The 16,424-nt window shown below is 36.1% G+C and overlaps 1 protein-coding gene across 1 annotated transcript in view; it reads left to right on the forward strand.

Annotated features, from left to right (window-relative positions):
* KCNH8 (potassium voltage-gated channel, subfamily H (eag-related), member 8) overlaps positions 1-16,424 on the forward strand; it is a gene marked incomplete at its 5' end in the record, with an annotated part of 99,147 nt that overhangs the window by 62,726 nt on the left and 19,997 nt on the right. The window contains 2 exons of the mRNA XM_010079506.1: positions 1,147-1,361; positions 15,507-15,545. Coding sequence (XP_010077808.1) covers positions 1,147-1,361; positions 15,507-15,545 — 254 coding nt within the window. The remainder of the gene's footprint in view (positions 1-1,146; positions 1,362-15,506; positions 15,546-16,424) is intronic.

Raw genomic sequence — 16,424 nt, forward strand, 5'->3', positions numbered from 1 at the left:
TGGGACTTGCTGGCTGCATTCTTGATAATGCTGTGCAAGAGGTTCTTGGACTTTGCTGCAAGGGCATATTGTTGGCTCACCTTCAAGTTGTTGTCCACAAGGACCCCCAGGTCCTTTACCAGAGAGCTGCTTTCAAGCTGGTCAGTCCCTGGCCCATACTGCTGCAGGGAGGTTTTCCATCCCAGGTGCAGGACTTGGATTTTTTTGTTGTTGTTGTTGAGCTTCCTGAGGTTCCTGTCAGCCCTTTTCTCATTCACTGAGGTCCCCATGAGTAGCAGCTTTGCCCTTCAGCATATCAACCACACCCCTCAATTTGGTATTGTCCATAAAGTCGCCAAGAATGCACTCCATCATACTGTCCAGGTCTTTAACAAAGACCATCTGCATTAACTTTTGGGGAAGACCTCTGGTTCAGTGATTGCTCTTCAGACTTTGTACCTCAGATCAGATGTTTATGGAAACTTTTCGTTATTAAATTTTTATGCTCTTCAATATAGAGTCAGCTGTGGTTTTTGACACATTCAGTATTCTAAGGCAGGCTTGCCCATAAATGAAAATGTAATGGCTTAAGAATTCATTCTTTTTTCATGACAGAAGTGCCATTGAGCCATGCATCTATTAATAGCTTATATAACTAAGATACATCATGAAGTGTAGCTCTGCAGCCCTAGTTATCATAGACTGTGAATGTTTTGCAATCCAAATTCTAAGTAAAAGCGTCACTTGATTGGATGATCTACGCTTAATTGTGTCATTGTCAAAATGCTATCTTGACATATTCGCTCTAACAAAAAAAAATCCCAAGCTAGAAACATAATGTTCAATTTTTGAAAAACAAATTCACACCTGGCGTTAATTATTAATATAAATCTTAATTTTATATGTATTTACTTGATTGCTCCCTTAAATCAGCTAGTTATCTGTCTGGAAATTAGTCTTTGTATCTCCAATTAGTTGTATATAAGATTGCACCTGCAAAAAAAAGGACAGCTTTTAGTCAAAGATCATTTAGAATGTTATTAATTAAACAACGCAGTGGTACCAATGGGATTTAAGATTTAGCAATTATGTTAAACAGATTTATGATTTAAAAAAGAAGTAAAAAATTAATGCTTTGAAGATCATTATTTTTGTATTTTCTTTTAGGTAAAGGAGATTTAATTGGAGCAAATCTATCCATTAGGGATCAAGTTATTAAAACAAATGCAGATGTTAAAGCTCTAACGTACTGTGACCTCCAATGCATTATCCTCAAAGGTCTCTTTGAAGTGCTCGACCTTTACCCAGAGTATGCTCACAAGTTTGTTGAAGACATACAGCATGATCTCACATACAATCTAAGAGAAGGCCATGAAAGTGATGTAAGTATCTTTAAAGGTCTCTGAAGTTATTGTTACCTTTAAGATGTTTCTTATACTTTAGCCACTTCTCATAATTTTGCCACAGTAAGGAAATAATACACAGATTACTTTAAAAGGACCGCTCATTCCATTTGTTTGATAATTCAGTCATTACCTACATGAATTGTTTATCAATTGACCAGGTCATAAACAGTGAACATGTTCTCTGCTTCACATTTTTCCACAGAAAACATCTTATATGAGAGAACATTCGTCTTTAATATTTTGTAATTTTTTGCTTATGTTTAAAAATAATTCATAGCATGTAAAGCGTGTGTCCAAATAAAGGTATTTAACTATACCTTTTCTAGAAGCTCATGTGCCAGCCCCATGAACATTCATTTCATAGATCACTGATTATCATTTTGTAGTTAAGAACGTTGTCACACACATTCAAAATGAGAAACAGTTGCTTCTCATCACACTGCAGCTGTGTTTTTCCATTTAAATTAAAAAATTAATGTGAAAAAAACCCAGGAAATTCCAGATAAAGCACTGCCGAAAGACTCCGGTATCGACTTACCCTGGCACTTTCACTGATGTTATGTAGTAAATATAGCTATTCCAATTTTAATAGTGAAAAGGTCTTTCTTTCTGACTTAACCATATGAGTATAGGAAAGTAGTAATAGCCAGACTTTCAGGTTGGCATTTAACAGTTCAGATATTTGTCTTTGTATTGTGCTTCTCTTTACACACAGAGAGCAGTAGCATTGAAAGCACATGACTGGGGACAAGGATACTGTCAAGACAGGGGGCGAATGTAGAGCCACTAGGCTGACAGAACTGCCCTAATGCATGCAAGAACAGCGGGCCCAAGTCCTTTTTCAGCTCAAATGCCCAATGAATGCAACATACAGGCTGATTTTTCTACATAAGCTTCTTACTAGGTGTACTTTGGTACCAGTGTTTCCACAGCAATGCTCTGTAAACAATTACAGTAGAAAGGTATAAATATATAAATGCAAACTTGTAGAGAGGAAAATAATCAGGGCATCTCATTTGTTTGTCTCTTGAAATGTCCCCAAACTTCCTGCTGCTGAAGACAGCAGCTGAGAGAGCGCACATCTGTTCCGAGAGCTTGAAGATAATTTTGTATAACAAACAGATTTTCCTTCAGGAGGAATGCTTCATCTGAAAAGGAGTATAACTTCATGTAAAGATAGGGTTTGAAGCTGATTGCATTCTCCTTTCCAGTTTTGTCATGGACCTTGATGAATGCCTACAAGGTATTGCCTCATGCTTTTCTGTATGATGACAAATCATTTCTCAGCTGCATTCACATTCAGCTTTTATAAGATCAGGGACAACTCTTCCCAATTAGAGTTGTCAAGGTGATATACAGACTCTCTTCTGAGGCCAAGCCTACACCAGCCTTGAAGGTGAGTGCGCAAACAGGAAAAGAACCTCCTCGCACTCCCTGTAGAGGATGGGATATAAAGCAGTATAGGATATATCCAAGCACCTTTTCTTCTTTAAAGAGGAAAATATTTACAGCATTTGTGAATATACACTGTATTTTCATGGTATAATCCATAATCTTAAAATTAAAGGAAAAAAAAAAAAAAGATCCTGACACTGAGTAGCATCCAGTGTCACAGGCAAATACAAAGAACCCAAGACAGATTATCCTAGTGTCACTTTCTCCTATATCGTTGGGTTAACTGCACCCTCCACTAGTATTTATCTTGCAGCAGAACTAACCTCGGTCATGTCCATCTCTTATCCAACCATTTTACTTAACAATAAGGATAAAGAGCAAGAATAAGGTGTCCAAAAATTGTGGCACCACGCAATAAACGAGGGAAGATATCTACGTCGGTAGCAAGTATGCCTGGTCAACCACTTGCTCTGCTTCACTTAGAAAATACCACATCTTCATGAATATAATTTGCAAGCAGAAATAATCTGAGATTTATCTGATGGTTTACGCTCAAAGAATAGTAAGGTTTTCCGAAGTACTACCTTTGGGCATGAAAATATGACTTCTTTTTAATATAGCACTATTTCTTGGGAATGGTGCTATGGGAAAGTTTGGCAGCTGTGACACCGTATCTTGATCTCTCAAAAAAAGAGATGTTACTTTTGTGAGTGTCTATGACTTCTGCAGCTTTATGAAAATCTTGGATTTAGAGAGCTTTTCCATAGTTAAACAGTAGCTTGATTCCTTTGAATATGTCTGTTTCTCACTCTCTTTTTCTTTGGATGTTTTAAGTGACTGAAAATTTGCAACTGAATGTGGATTTAATACTTCTGAAAATGGATCAGTAACAGTATTTAGAGTCAGGCAAACTGCAGGGTGAAATAGCATGAATTTCCCCACTATGTCTTGCCAAGTGCCTTTCAGTCCTGACCTAAAATATTGTTGCATTTTCAGTCACAGTCCACCAGAAGTGCCTTAGGTTGTAGACTTCCTAACACTTTAAGACAGCATTGAAATTGAGGCTTCAGAAAGATGCAGTCCTGGTGATCCACTGTCCCCTTCCTTGTGCTGTTTGAACCATTCATTGCACACAAAATTGTGTAAGAGATTTGAACTGTATTAAAAGTGGACCAAAAAGAGCCAGAAGTCATCAGGAGTGTCAAAGTTGGACACTTAACACAAAATCATGTAACTACCCTACCCACACAGAAATCTCTAGGAAAATTTTTTAAATTTGTTTTCTTGGTTCATTTGCAAGTCTAAGAGTGCCTATAATGATGTGCTCTATCTGCATCAAAATCTAAGTAAGGTGTAATTGTGGAAAAGGCTCCAGGACTTCCATAGCCATGTGACTTTTCAGTAAAAAAAGGAGGAGCTTTAGCCAGATTTCCCAGTAACAAGTAGAAACTGTAGGTGTCTGATTACAGAAAGATTGAAAGTGTTGTTTAAGCAATCTTGGAAGAAAAGCTCAGGAGATTTTAACTACAGGAGCTGGCAATCGTAACTATTTCAGCCTCTGATGAGTAACTGATAAAGAAACAGAAAGACCCAAAAAAAGGGAGATAAAGTTTCAGTGGTTCCTCATGATAGCTCTAAAACCAGCAATCATTAAGTGATTTATGATTATAACCATGAATGTGTGTGCAACCACACTGGCAGTGCTATTATGTCATCTTTTTATACATTCCCGTCACAGAGAAATGCAAATTAGGAAAAAGTCTTTATGTTAATTATACATATTCTTTGCTTTCTTTGCTGAATTTTCCTCAAGAAACTTGTAACTGTTTTTGTAAATGTACTAAATTATTTCAGGACAGTTAGGAAAAGCTAACCTGCTTGGTAGCTTGAATTAAAACAATTCAGCCGTTCAGGTGTTTCAACCAATTTTTCTAGGTCTGTGACTATGATATCACAGTCATGAAATAGTTTGCTAAGTAACACAGATTTTGACAGCACCCTCATACCATCCATGTAATTTTACATTATATATTGCAGATTGCATATATAGCAGGCAGTGAGAGTCAGATATCTGATTTGATAAAGATAAGCACTCAGAGAAGGTTCTTACAATATACAATACAATTATATGAAAGAAACTGGAAATTATTTTGCTGTCCACCAACCCTAGAAAACATGTGCTATTTTATATATTTAGAGAGCAGTAACGGATGTTAATAACTGAATAATCCTACAAGAAACTCAGAGTAGGTAAATATTTTCACAATATCTTTGTGGGCTTGGTAACAGTTTATTGTTTCTGATTATTTCTTGTGTCTATGCAGAAGTGTCTACAGTGTAGACATCACTGTTCATCCAAAAAAACCCAGAGGCTGATTACTGCCAGACTGATACAATGAACAAGAGGCCTCCTTGACACCTATGCCATCTCTCGAGCTGTAATGAAGTCCCAAAGGAAGATAAGACACAGGGACAATCTTTGACTCACTAGAACACTATCAAATGACACTATGTGTCATTTTCAAAAAGAAAATTTGATATTCCTGAAGATTCAGAAATCTGCCCATGTAGACAGGACTCTAATTAATAAGAATCTACTTCTCCTTTTGTAGTCTTAAAAGCAGTGTTCTGCCTCTTACAAGAGCTTCCCTTCCCTCTCCGCCCAAACTAGGAGAAGCTACTGGCTTTAAAATGAAAATAGTCTCTGGAGTAGGGGGAAGGACTGCTTCCATCTGTGCAGCAGCAGTCTAAATGAAACACAATGACAAAAAATGCATGAATAAAGTGGTAGATTCTTCCTCCACCTGGGAACATTGAGTCTTACTGCAGCTTAGCCAGGCTTCTTGGTAATAAAATAAATAAATAGACAAATAAATTTTTAAAGGCAAGCAAGAAGCAATAAAAACAGACAATTCCACCCCCCACTGCCCCCGCCTCTGGGAAGGCATTGTCTGGCAAAACGGGGCTTAATTCTTGTCCTTTGGAGAGGCTGGTGTTTAGAATGTGTTAAATTTTAATGATTGAGTTACAAGGGGTTTTAATATAATAAAGCTCAGGTTGCTATTAGCAATACCAAACAAATTACAAGGGTTGCTCCTCATTTTCTACTGGGAAACCTGACAACTAGCCAAACCAATTGTTCTTAAAGGTGAAAACAGCTCTAAGACCTGGTGCATACAATAGAGGGCACAGCTTGGGAAGAAACATGTCTGCAGATTCTAATCTAAAATATGCTGAGTTTTCTGGTTCATTCCAGCTAAGCATTAAATAAGCATTTCAAGAGCATATATGTGATTCCATATTATTTCTTTTTATTTGGTTTCTTTCTAGACTTTTACCTTTCTTTGTGTCAACTGGTGGTATTGCTCCTTTAGGCAGAAAAATGGATAGGAAAAAATAGCAAAATTTTGAATGTAAGCACAAAATTCAGCTGAAAGTCTGACTATCCACTGTCTGTTTTTCAGCTAGTAGATTACTTATTTGACATAAATTCATTCTTGCTTCTTTGGTCATGCTTTTTGTAGATATTCTAATATAGGTCTGTTGAATTTATGAATACTGCTTTCCAACCTAGCAATAAGCCAGAAGGAATTCTCTCTGTTACATATTTGATTATCCATTATGAATCAGCAACGAAAAAAGCAGGACATTTCTGGGGTTTTTTTAGTGCATCTTTATTGTCTGCATAATAAATAGCATTTTGCTTTAAAGAAACAAATAAAAATTCTCCTATTTGCAATTCTATAGATATTAAGGGGAAAAAAGCATGCTTTTTGGAAATAGTTGCTTTTAATTTTGGCAAGTGTTGTAAGAGAAGAAAACCTGATAGACACTTCAGTCACATGATCACTTATTGATGCGTTTAACTTTCAGAGCCAAAAAAATCCTATTTCTTGATTATTACCTATGTGTTTTTAATAAAATTTATGGATTGAAAAAATTAATTTCCAAAGCAACTCTTACTATACCTCTACACTTAGTTGTAATTCCTGCACCTGAGCCTAGATCATAGTTCATCCTGTACACTGCAGGACAACCACAGGTTGCAAAATATTTTTCATTACAAATAATTTCTATAGATTTTCCACATAATCCCAGGCACCTTTTTAATAGAGAAGAGAGTTTTGCCACGTTACCCAGCAGCTGTGTAGAAAGAAGTGCCTTACCTCAGAAAAGTTAAAAAAGCTCTACTTTGCCATTCAGAGTGGGGCTGGATAACTCTGAGGAAAACCTGTAATTTTTAAACAAATTTACATGCAGCTAAGCACTCACCTTTGTCAATAGCTCATCTGTCAGAAGATCGTGTGCTATTACTGCAGGTGTAACTTACCGGTGTTTATTGTCTGTGCCAGAGTAGGTATTAATTCTGCAAAACAGGAGACCAGTCAATGGCAATTTTTGTGTTTCTACACAGGAATTATTACAGTAGGTGGAATATAGAAGTTAATAAATCACCTAAAGCAACTAAAGTCTAATACTTCATATGCATCATTATTTTGAATAAAAGAAACAAACAAAACCTTAGATTCCTGTTTATCATATTTCTCTTCAGTCCTTGTGCACTTGGTAGCAACACAGAACAAATTCCTGTTGTTCTATCAGAGACCCTCAGTGACTGATGACTGTGCATTCACTGCTTTCTGCCTGTCAGCCACCATCTTTCCATTCTCCTTTATACTTCTTTTGATACAACGCAGAATCTACAAACTTCTCATCCTCTCACTGATTATAGTATAGGAAGGAAGGTGCTCCTCATACTGTCAAAAACTAAAATAATTTAAAAACTGTGAACATTTAACATTTGATTTTGAGACATGACTCCTGATGTGTTCACTGGAGTAGGTCTCTTACCTGCCTCTGTGCACGGACTACTCTGTAATTGGGCTGCTGTGAATATTGCTCAGTGTTCTTCCACATTTTACAGGCTACCCGAATTTTTTGTTCATGCTTCTGGGACCATCTGGACAACCAGATCAGTTCTTTCACCTGTTTTACACTTAATTTCTGATTTTTAAATTAATAAGAAACAGTTTGGGAATGAGCTTTGTCATCTAGCTCTCTGCAAGATATTTCACATCTCCTACCTGTATTCACAACACTAAGCACGTTTTGGTGGATCTTTGGCTATTTAAGGTGGACTCTAGTTTCAGATAGCTCATTCTGCTCAAATATCCTCCTTCCTGTGCAGTGTTAGAGTCAGTCCTTCCTCCACTCCCTCAGCCTGGCAATATCCTGCTTCACTCACCATGGGAGCGGGGCTGACCTGGAGCTGCAGGATGAGCCAGCTTTCACTCCTTTTTGTTGTCTGATAACTCACATAACTTGTTTACCTGCAGCTATTGGTGAGCATGATGTGTGGTTCCTCTGAGCCACCAGTTCACCCAGTACCCCTCAAGATAATTATCTCACTATCATGTTTCTAATATATCCTTCAATATGGTACACTGCTGAGAAGTAATGCAATAAGGAAACATGTAATTCAAAAAGGACAGACTGGTTTGCCTTTTCTCTTGGAGGCTTGGTGGCCTTTTCATTTTCTTTCCCAGTATCTTTACCTAAAGAATTTTTTTTGCTGGTATGTTCCTGTTTCATTTCTGTAGCCTTGAGTCATTCTAATATTGTTGAAAATAACAACACACAGACACCTATACTGTCTGGTTCTGCCTCTCTAATAGTTTATTCTTCTGGTTTTTGGCCATTTTCCAGTTAGAAGATGCATCCCACCACAACTTATTGATGCAATTATGTAACCTTTTCTATTAATTATTTTCTTTCATTAATTCTTGTGTTTTTACAAGTCTTTTCCATTTCACATCTGAAACAAATAGATAATTGGCTGTAAGGATGAATCCCACAAAATGTGGAAGAGGCCAAAGGAGAGGAGAGGAAAACAACCCCTTTAGTTTTCTCTGGGAATAGATTACATATAAGTGACACATCCCAAAATGCCTACCTCTGTGGTCACTCTTTTACTTTTGTGGATGGGCTAAGAGACAGGAATTATGATTATTAGTTTTACATTATTTATAACAAGACTATTCAATGCATGTATGTAATCAGGATTTTCACAATTGGACCATAGCACTTTCTTGACAAATACAAACAATTTTCATTGCAACTAGAATTAAAATGTTTAAATAAGTGACAAAAATTTGCTTCTAATTTTAGCTTTTGAGTAATTTTGAACACTCTCCATTCTCATTCATTTAACTTCCTGGGATTATTGCATTCTGCATCAGATTATAAAGCTTAACCAGAGGGTTACATGCTGAAAAAAAAAAAACCAAGCTAGCAAAGCAGCTTATTGATGTTTTTAAACTGTGGTATGAAGAGGGTATAAAACACTGTGTCAATCAGAATTTTAGCAAGGAAAAGCTCCTGGCTTTCAGTGAAGATTGCCTTGGAATCTAACCATATTTCTATTTTAATCACATAGGGATGCTAGATTTTAACTTTTTCCAATATGCTTCACTGTGCCTTAGGAAACATGATAACATAACTTTTACAATATTAACATTATAACTTTGTCTCTACATTGGAAAAAAATGGAAAATAAAATTAATCCTAATATATCTTAACCTTAAATGATATGAATTTAGAGGTTGGGTTTTTTTTTTTCATAATTGCTTTTATTTTGCATTTATATAGCAGTGAGCCAACAATGGCCTTACATTTAGAAGCATTCTTGCAGTATCTTATCCTTGTATCATTATGTGTAAAGTAAGACTAATTTATGAAGGAAATTATAACACTTACAACGATTTCTTCTATAAGAGCCCTAGTTCTGAAAGCACAGACTACCTTTGAGACATAATGAACATGTCAGACTGGTTTATGTTGTAAGGTACCTATATCACTTGCAAAGTCATTATAACCTCAGGATACATGCTGAAATGGGTGAAATTAAATAACATGTAGTCTTTGAGTGAGCTGTCTTTAATCAGTGCACCTTATGTATCAAGTAGGCCTTCTACATGGATACAAGTAAGTGTTCTCAATTTTATTGAGATGGTAACGTTGTTAGTGCAACTTTTTTAAACATGGTAGAACAGTGGAATGGCTGAGGTTGGAAGGGGCCTCTGAAGATCATAGAATGCTTAGGGTTGGAAGGGACCTTAAAGATCATCTAGACCCATCCCTCTGCTCAAATATATGAAAGCATATAGAAATGAAAAACCAAAATTATTTATGTACAAATGCAGTCCAAGATTTTACTGATATAAAAACAAATATATCAGCATATTTTTCTTTTTTGTCACCTATACCTTCGCTCAGTAAAACCAGAGCTACAGAACCTGCCTACATAAGTGTAACTAGAGGTCTGCAGAAAACATTCTTACCTAAGACATGCAGATCATTTTTTCAATGTTGTGATAAATAATAATGATTGTACTAACAAATATATACATACAGTCTATACTGTATATACAGTACAGTACTGCATATATAGTAAGTGTTCAGGGACAAGCTCCATTGATGATCACTCTGTTCATTCCTTCAGCAAAATTGATATTGGGCTTCTCTGACACTGGGTTTGGTTTCATGTCATGGTACTTCAAAAACTGAAGCACTTATTGAGTGTCCATGTTGTCTTAGTTTCTAACCTATGCAGAACTTCTTGATAAACAAAGCTGCCAAGAGATCCAAAAAGCTACACGCTCAGCTTTTCTGTATTATGTGTATATAGAAAACACAAATTGCATCTCAGGGGAAGGGAATTATGACGGGTCTCTTACTTAACAAGGTTATATACTTAGACTTCTCCTGATATCTTCACATGCCAGGACACGGCTTCTTGCCCTGAGGTGAAAACCTGCAAATCCCTTTCGCAGTTCCTGTACACCTGCTGTCTTCCTCGAAGTTTTAACTCCAAATATCTCTAGGGGCCAGATGTGTGCTCAATTTGCAATTTTTTTCCTTCTGGGAGAATTGAGTAGAGGTTAATGTAGTGATCAAGTTGCCATCCAAGAAGCAAAATATTCATTATTCAGACTAAATGTTTCTGAGGAAAAAAAATACCAGATTTTAAAATAATAAAGAGATTATGCCTGTCCCTGCCTTCTTCTTTGTTAAGGTTCACCCTGAAAGCCAGACAAAGCTGAATTTTCTTAAAAATTCTCCACAAATAAGTTGCTGTCCTTAGTGAGTCACTTCTTATTAACACTCGTCCTACTGATTTAGCCTCTGAGTGTTAGCAAAACACCTGGCCAACACTGAGAATGCTTGGAAGTAGTCAACTGCCAGGTAATAAAATTTATCGGGAGAATATTTTTCAAGATCCACTTCGTTGTCTTCCCCTTTTCAAGAACCTCTCTGAAGTTAGATACACATATTTACATAAAAAAGTAGTACAAATTTTCATTTAAAGATAAAGCTAGCAGTGCAAATTTAAAAGGAACTCTTCCACAGCATCTCCAGCCTCAAGTTGAGGAGTCTAATTGGATAACAATCCACAGGGCCAGTCCTGCAAATATTTATGAATCTGTGTGAAATCTTAGAGTTGCACAAATTAAGCATGTAAGTTTTATTGATTTGAAAGCTGTTAGTATTCACTGTAATTTCTATTAATATTATGTAAATCTTCACATGACTGTAATCAAACTGTAGGAATATTAAAAAGTTTTCCCCATTAGATCTTTTGTCTGCAGTAATCTGCAAGTTTTTCCAAATATGCAACCTGACAGAGCAATGTGCAGTCAGTGCCAGGTCCATTGTCTATTTTTACAATTTCTCTTTTTGTCTTCTTTTGACCTTATTGACAGTCTCTTCCTTATTTTTTTTTTTATTCTTACCAGCACGGGTTTGCTATGAAAGAGCAGGCTAGGACTCTATTTTCTTCTATGTTTTGGGGTGGGGGAGAGGAAGGTAAGAACATAGAAGTAAAAATGACAAATTACACCATCCACATTTACCATTTATTTGATTCTTGATTTGGAGCAAGCAATAGGGGGGTTAGTTTTTGTTTCTTTGACATCTTTTTAACACTGAATGCAATTGACTTTGTATTGTTAATGAAACAATCACAGTATAATTAAAAAAAATTTATTATTAGTGCTGTGGAATTAACATCCAGGTTTTAAAGAATTAAAGAAAAAGTAAACTTCTAATACTAAATATAAAAGCTCATGTGAGAAATTTTAATCCAACAAAGTGTTCATTTCCAAACAACCTTATCCAAAGCTGACCACAACCAGCCAGCTATTGAACACTTGTCCTAACTGCACAGGCTACAATAATTTATTCAAAAGATAGGAATGACGTAGAATAGTGACTTAACAGAAGAATGCAGAGCTCATGGCCATTTACAGTTATTGGTCACCTAGGAAAAAATACTGGTGACAGATCTGCTGTTCAACTTTTGCTGCTAATTCAATATACTCTATACTGTAAGTAGGACCAGAGAACGCTGAAAACATCTCTTTCACAAAATAAATTTTCTTTATCCGTCCATTAAGCAAGGAAAAGAGATAAGAGTAAATCTGAGAAAATACAGGAACAAGCCAATGAATGGTTGAAAGTCTTAAAAATAAAATAATATTTTAAAAGGTTAAATTGCTCAGTAAATGTAGATTAAAACAATTATATCTAACCTGAGAAACTCTTTGTGAGTGTTTGAGTCTTTTGTGATTTAAAGGATTTGTGATATTTCATTGAAAAATTTCCTGACTACGGAAAACTGAGGCCTGAACATGTGAGGCATTAAGCCTTTCAGCGGTACAATAATCCCTTGTTATGTACTTGTATCTTTTCCATTACCATACAGTAAATTTGCAAAGAATAGAACATATGGCATGCGTTCTTGGTTTCTTTTCCCCACACTGCCAATGCTCCTAAGTTGGTTTTTCCTGTTTCCAAATGCTGAGTAAGAACATTAATATTCTAATTTTATTTCAAATCCTTTCCTGAAAGTCTATTTTATCCTTTTGACTCCTCAGATACAAAGAATTATTCACATATTTTAGGACCCAAGGCTTACAAGAAAATCAGCAAAATCATGTTTCTATTTTTGTTCCTATTTCTCATGAAGGCAACAGGAATCAGCCCAGTAAAAGCTGATAATATTATTTTGAGCCCAAATATGCATATTTACTTACCTGGACCTTTAATGTGTTAAGCCCAAATCTATCTGCATCTCTATATTTCTCTTTTTAGGATTTTAACACTGTAATTCATCTTGAATTATTGTACAGCTAATTACCTGGTTTGGCCACAATTCCTGGTAGAGATTCTTCTATTAAAGACTACTGTCTCTTGACCCTGGAAAAATTTTCATATTAATGGCTTTTGAAAGTGAACCAGTGTTTTCAGATGGGGAAAAGTTCCTTTTGTGCTTGTAATAAGCCATGACAAAGATTACTGAATTTTTAAGCTCTATATATTAAAGTATTAAATAATTACAAGATTGTAGATTAGAGATTACATACATGGAAGAATTCAATATGAGTCTGCTTTGGTACATGATCTATTATTGTTTTTTCTTGTGAAATTAAATTTAATAGCTGGTTTCACAAGACATAAAGAGATGCCAGGGCTAAAATCAAAAACTGAATATAGACTCTTTAACAGTATTTCACGTAACTCATGCTAACATCAGTCTTTTTGGTTTTTTTCCTAATGCATAGCAGGGGAAATATCTGTGTTTTCCTTTCATCAGCCCTTATCCTTTAAAGAGTTGTACTTGTTATAAAAAGACTAGCATGTGAGATATTTTGCATCCTCTTTCTTTCTGCATAAGAAAAAAAGCATTTTACAGAAGGCTACACCAGTGTCTTGCCCTAAATAAAGGCTTTTAGCAGATCAGAAACTAGGACAGCACCTCATAATTATTTGCACTGATACTACATTTTTACAGAGACAAAGCTATGTGCATGATGAGGTCTTTAAATTTACTGCCCTTTGATTGTCTTTGTCTATGTTCTCATCATCTTTTCTTTCCTCTCTGAGAACAGCATTTTTTTGGGGGCAGGGATGGGGAAGGAGAGAGAGTTTCTGGAGGAGGTTTAAAAACAAAACTCTTGATAAATCTTTCTTTCTGGTCACAGATTAATTATAGTTTCTTTTACCAACTTTCAACTACCAAACCATAAAGTGCAGGCACCTGTTTTATGTGTGCAAGACATGGTGAAAGACCCCAGCAGGGCTGTAGGAAATGCCACCAGGACATCTAGGAGACACCTAAATGATCAATTTGTCTCTGTTTTCAAAATGTACAGTCAGGATTAACACATACTCTCAGGAGGGGGAAAAAAGAAAGTGAGGAGAAATCTTCACCCTCATTACAAACTACAAATGACAAGTCACTTCTAAAACCTTCAGGAGGAAAATTCATGCTTTCTAAGACCTTTTTTGGTGAAGCCGCTAATGTCTGGGATTGGCTTGAAGTTTTAATTAAGGCTGTATGGATGTATTTGACATTCATACTGCACCTGTGCCTAGAAGCCAAGCAAACTGATGCCCCAAAATCCTGGGCACTACTGTAAATTAATCTTATCATCTAGTACTTTATCTAACTCAGAAGAACATAGCAGATATTTTATTTACACAGCCTAATTATTGCAGTTGTTTTGTTTGGCAATTATTTGAGTGTTATTTACTAAATTTATTGATACACCTGCTACCAGCTTGGCTGTTGTGGAGTAGGATTTCTGCTTACACAGACTTAAATATTGTGCATTTGTGTATTACACCACTACTAATACCCTCCCTACAAAACCATTTTTAGGTTAGCCTGAAAGACTTCTGAAGAGAAAGAAAGAAAAGAAAAAAAAAAGAACACCATTTTTTTTTTCCAAATCTGTGCCTAAAATCTGTGTATTTAGGAGTTCTGAAGACTTTTATCAAACTAACAGGGAAGTCCCAATGACTTCCAGAAAGGCGTAACTTCTGCCTGAGTTTGGGGAAAAATAAACTGATGCTACAAATTTAAAATTGATGGGTGTTAAGCATATTTTATCTTTACATGTGGATTTAAGAAAGTTGAAAATCACTTCTGAAAATTCTACCTGGCAGACTAAAGTTTTCCTAAAAACACATCATGTAGGCTGCCAGAGACTTGCCTCTGGTCAAGGTATGGACATTCAAATTAAAACCAAAATGTTTTTAACAGACATTATTCAGCAGATACAGTGGATCTTGGTTAAACCAAGAAGGGAAATTGTCATGGCCTTGAAAAGCCATAAGGAACACGTCTCCCTCAGGATTATACTGGTCCTATTTGCTTCAGTCCCATCACTGCCTTTGAAAATTCCCCAGAGATGCCACAGTTAGTTAGATTAGACACATGTAAGGACGAGGCTGGCACAGGAGCTAAAGCTACAAAGTGGTAGGGCCAAAGCAGAGTGCTACTCCTGCATGGGATTCTGTCAAACCAGTACTGAAACCTAACAGGCATACATTCACCCATCTACATTCATCCACAGGTTTGGAGCCTTGACCCAATTTTTTCTTAAAGTAGAACATCATATTTGCAAAAACTATCGTTTTAATAAAAGAAAAACCTTTTCTGTTTTTTTGTTTTTGTTTTTTTTTCCTCACAGCATCCATTTCCAAGGAGTGTCCTTAGTTCAGTGTTAGGTTACCATTTAATTTAACACAGCAGTTTTATCATAAGAATCTTTTTTTGTGTCATCATAAATGTTTTGGTTTACATGTTTGTATGCTCTTGGAAGCCAATACTGTGCAGATGCACATATTTGCTACTTTTTTGTTTTGTTTTGTTTTTTTCAGGTAATATCAAAATTATCAAACAAGCCTACGCTACCACAGGTATGTTAGTCGCATTTTAAATATGCCAACCTTGACTTTGAAACATGCACAGAGCTATGGCCAGAGCAAAGCTGGAAAAACTCAAATTGACTTCAGTGGTTTCAGAATGAGACTATAAATAGCATCCTGCAGATATTTCTGCCACTATCCATTTTATGAGCAACAGCTTATGATATTCGAGGTGCTGGATTTGGATATCCTACTGTAGCACCTGCATTTTAAATATATGGTTACCCAAGCCAAAGTTTTGAATATGAGTAATGCTCGTTCTCTCTAGAGTATAGGCTACATCTGTGCCAGGTCCTGTACAATTTGATCATCAATGACAGCCTTCAGATGACTATGAATGGTCGACAGCAAGGCTATTGTATTTTTTATAGACGGGTCTTTTGCCACTGTTTTAAATTCTTACCTTTTCATACATCTCAGGTGTATGAACCAGGAAAGGACCTAGTTCACTAAATCTGTCAATGTATACTAAGAGAAAAGCATTCAGTCAATGGAAGTGTGCTGTAGCACACAGCAAAATTAAATCTATGCTGCAAAACATTTAGACAAATACTAGTAGGGGCTAAAAACATTTGGATAAATTCTCCAAATCTGCATTTCCACCCAGCCAATCTTACTTGGCCTGACTATAAGTGAGTAATTTGACTATACAAGCTCATTTGAGGTTTTCTATCTAAAGTTAACAGTGCCTTAATCAAGCTTGATTAAGAGGAATAGCCTGAAAAAAGCCCTTTCTGAAACCATGATGTTGCATTTGGCTGTACTCTTCACTGAGATGTCTGAAGTTTGTTAATTTGACCTGGAACCTACTTCTGCCCTAGTCCATTCACCTACTACCAATAAATACAGTAAGTTGTGCCATGGGAATAA

Source organism: Pterocles gutturalis, unplaced genomic scaffold (genome assembly GCF_000699245.1).
Source record: "Pterocles gutturalis isolate BGI_N339 unplaced genomic scaffold, ASM69924v1 scaffold7154, whole genome shotgun sequence".
Lineage (NCBI taxonomy): Eukaryota > Metazoa > Chordata > Aves > Pterocliformes > Pteroclidae > Pterocles > Pterocles gutturalis.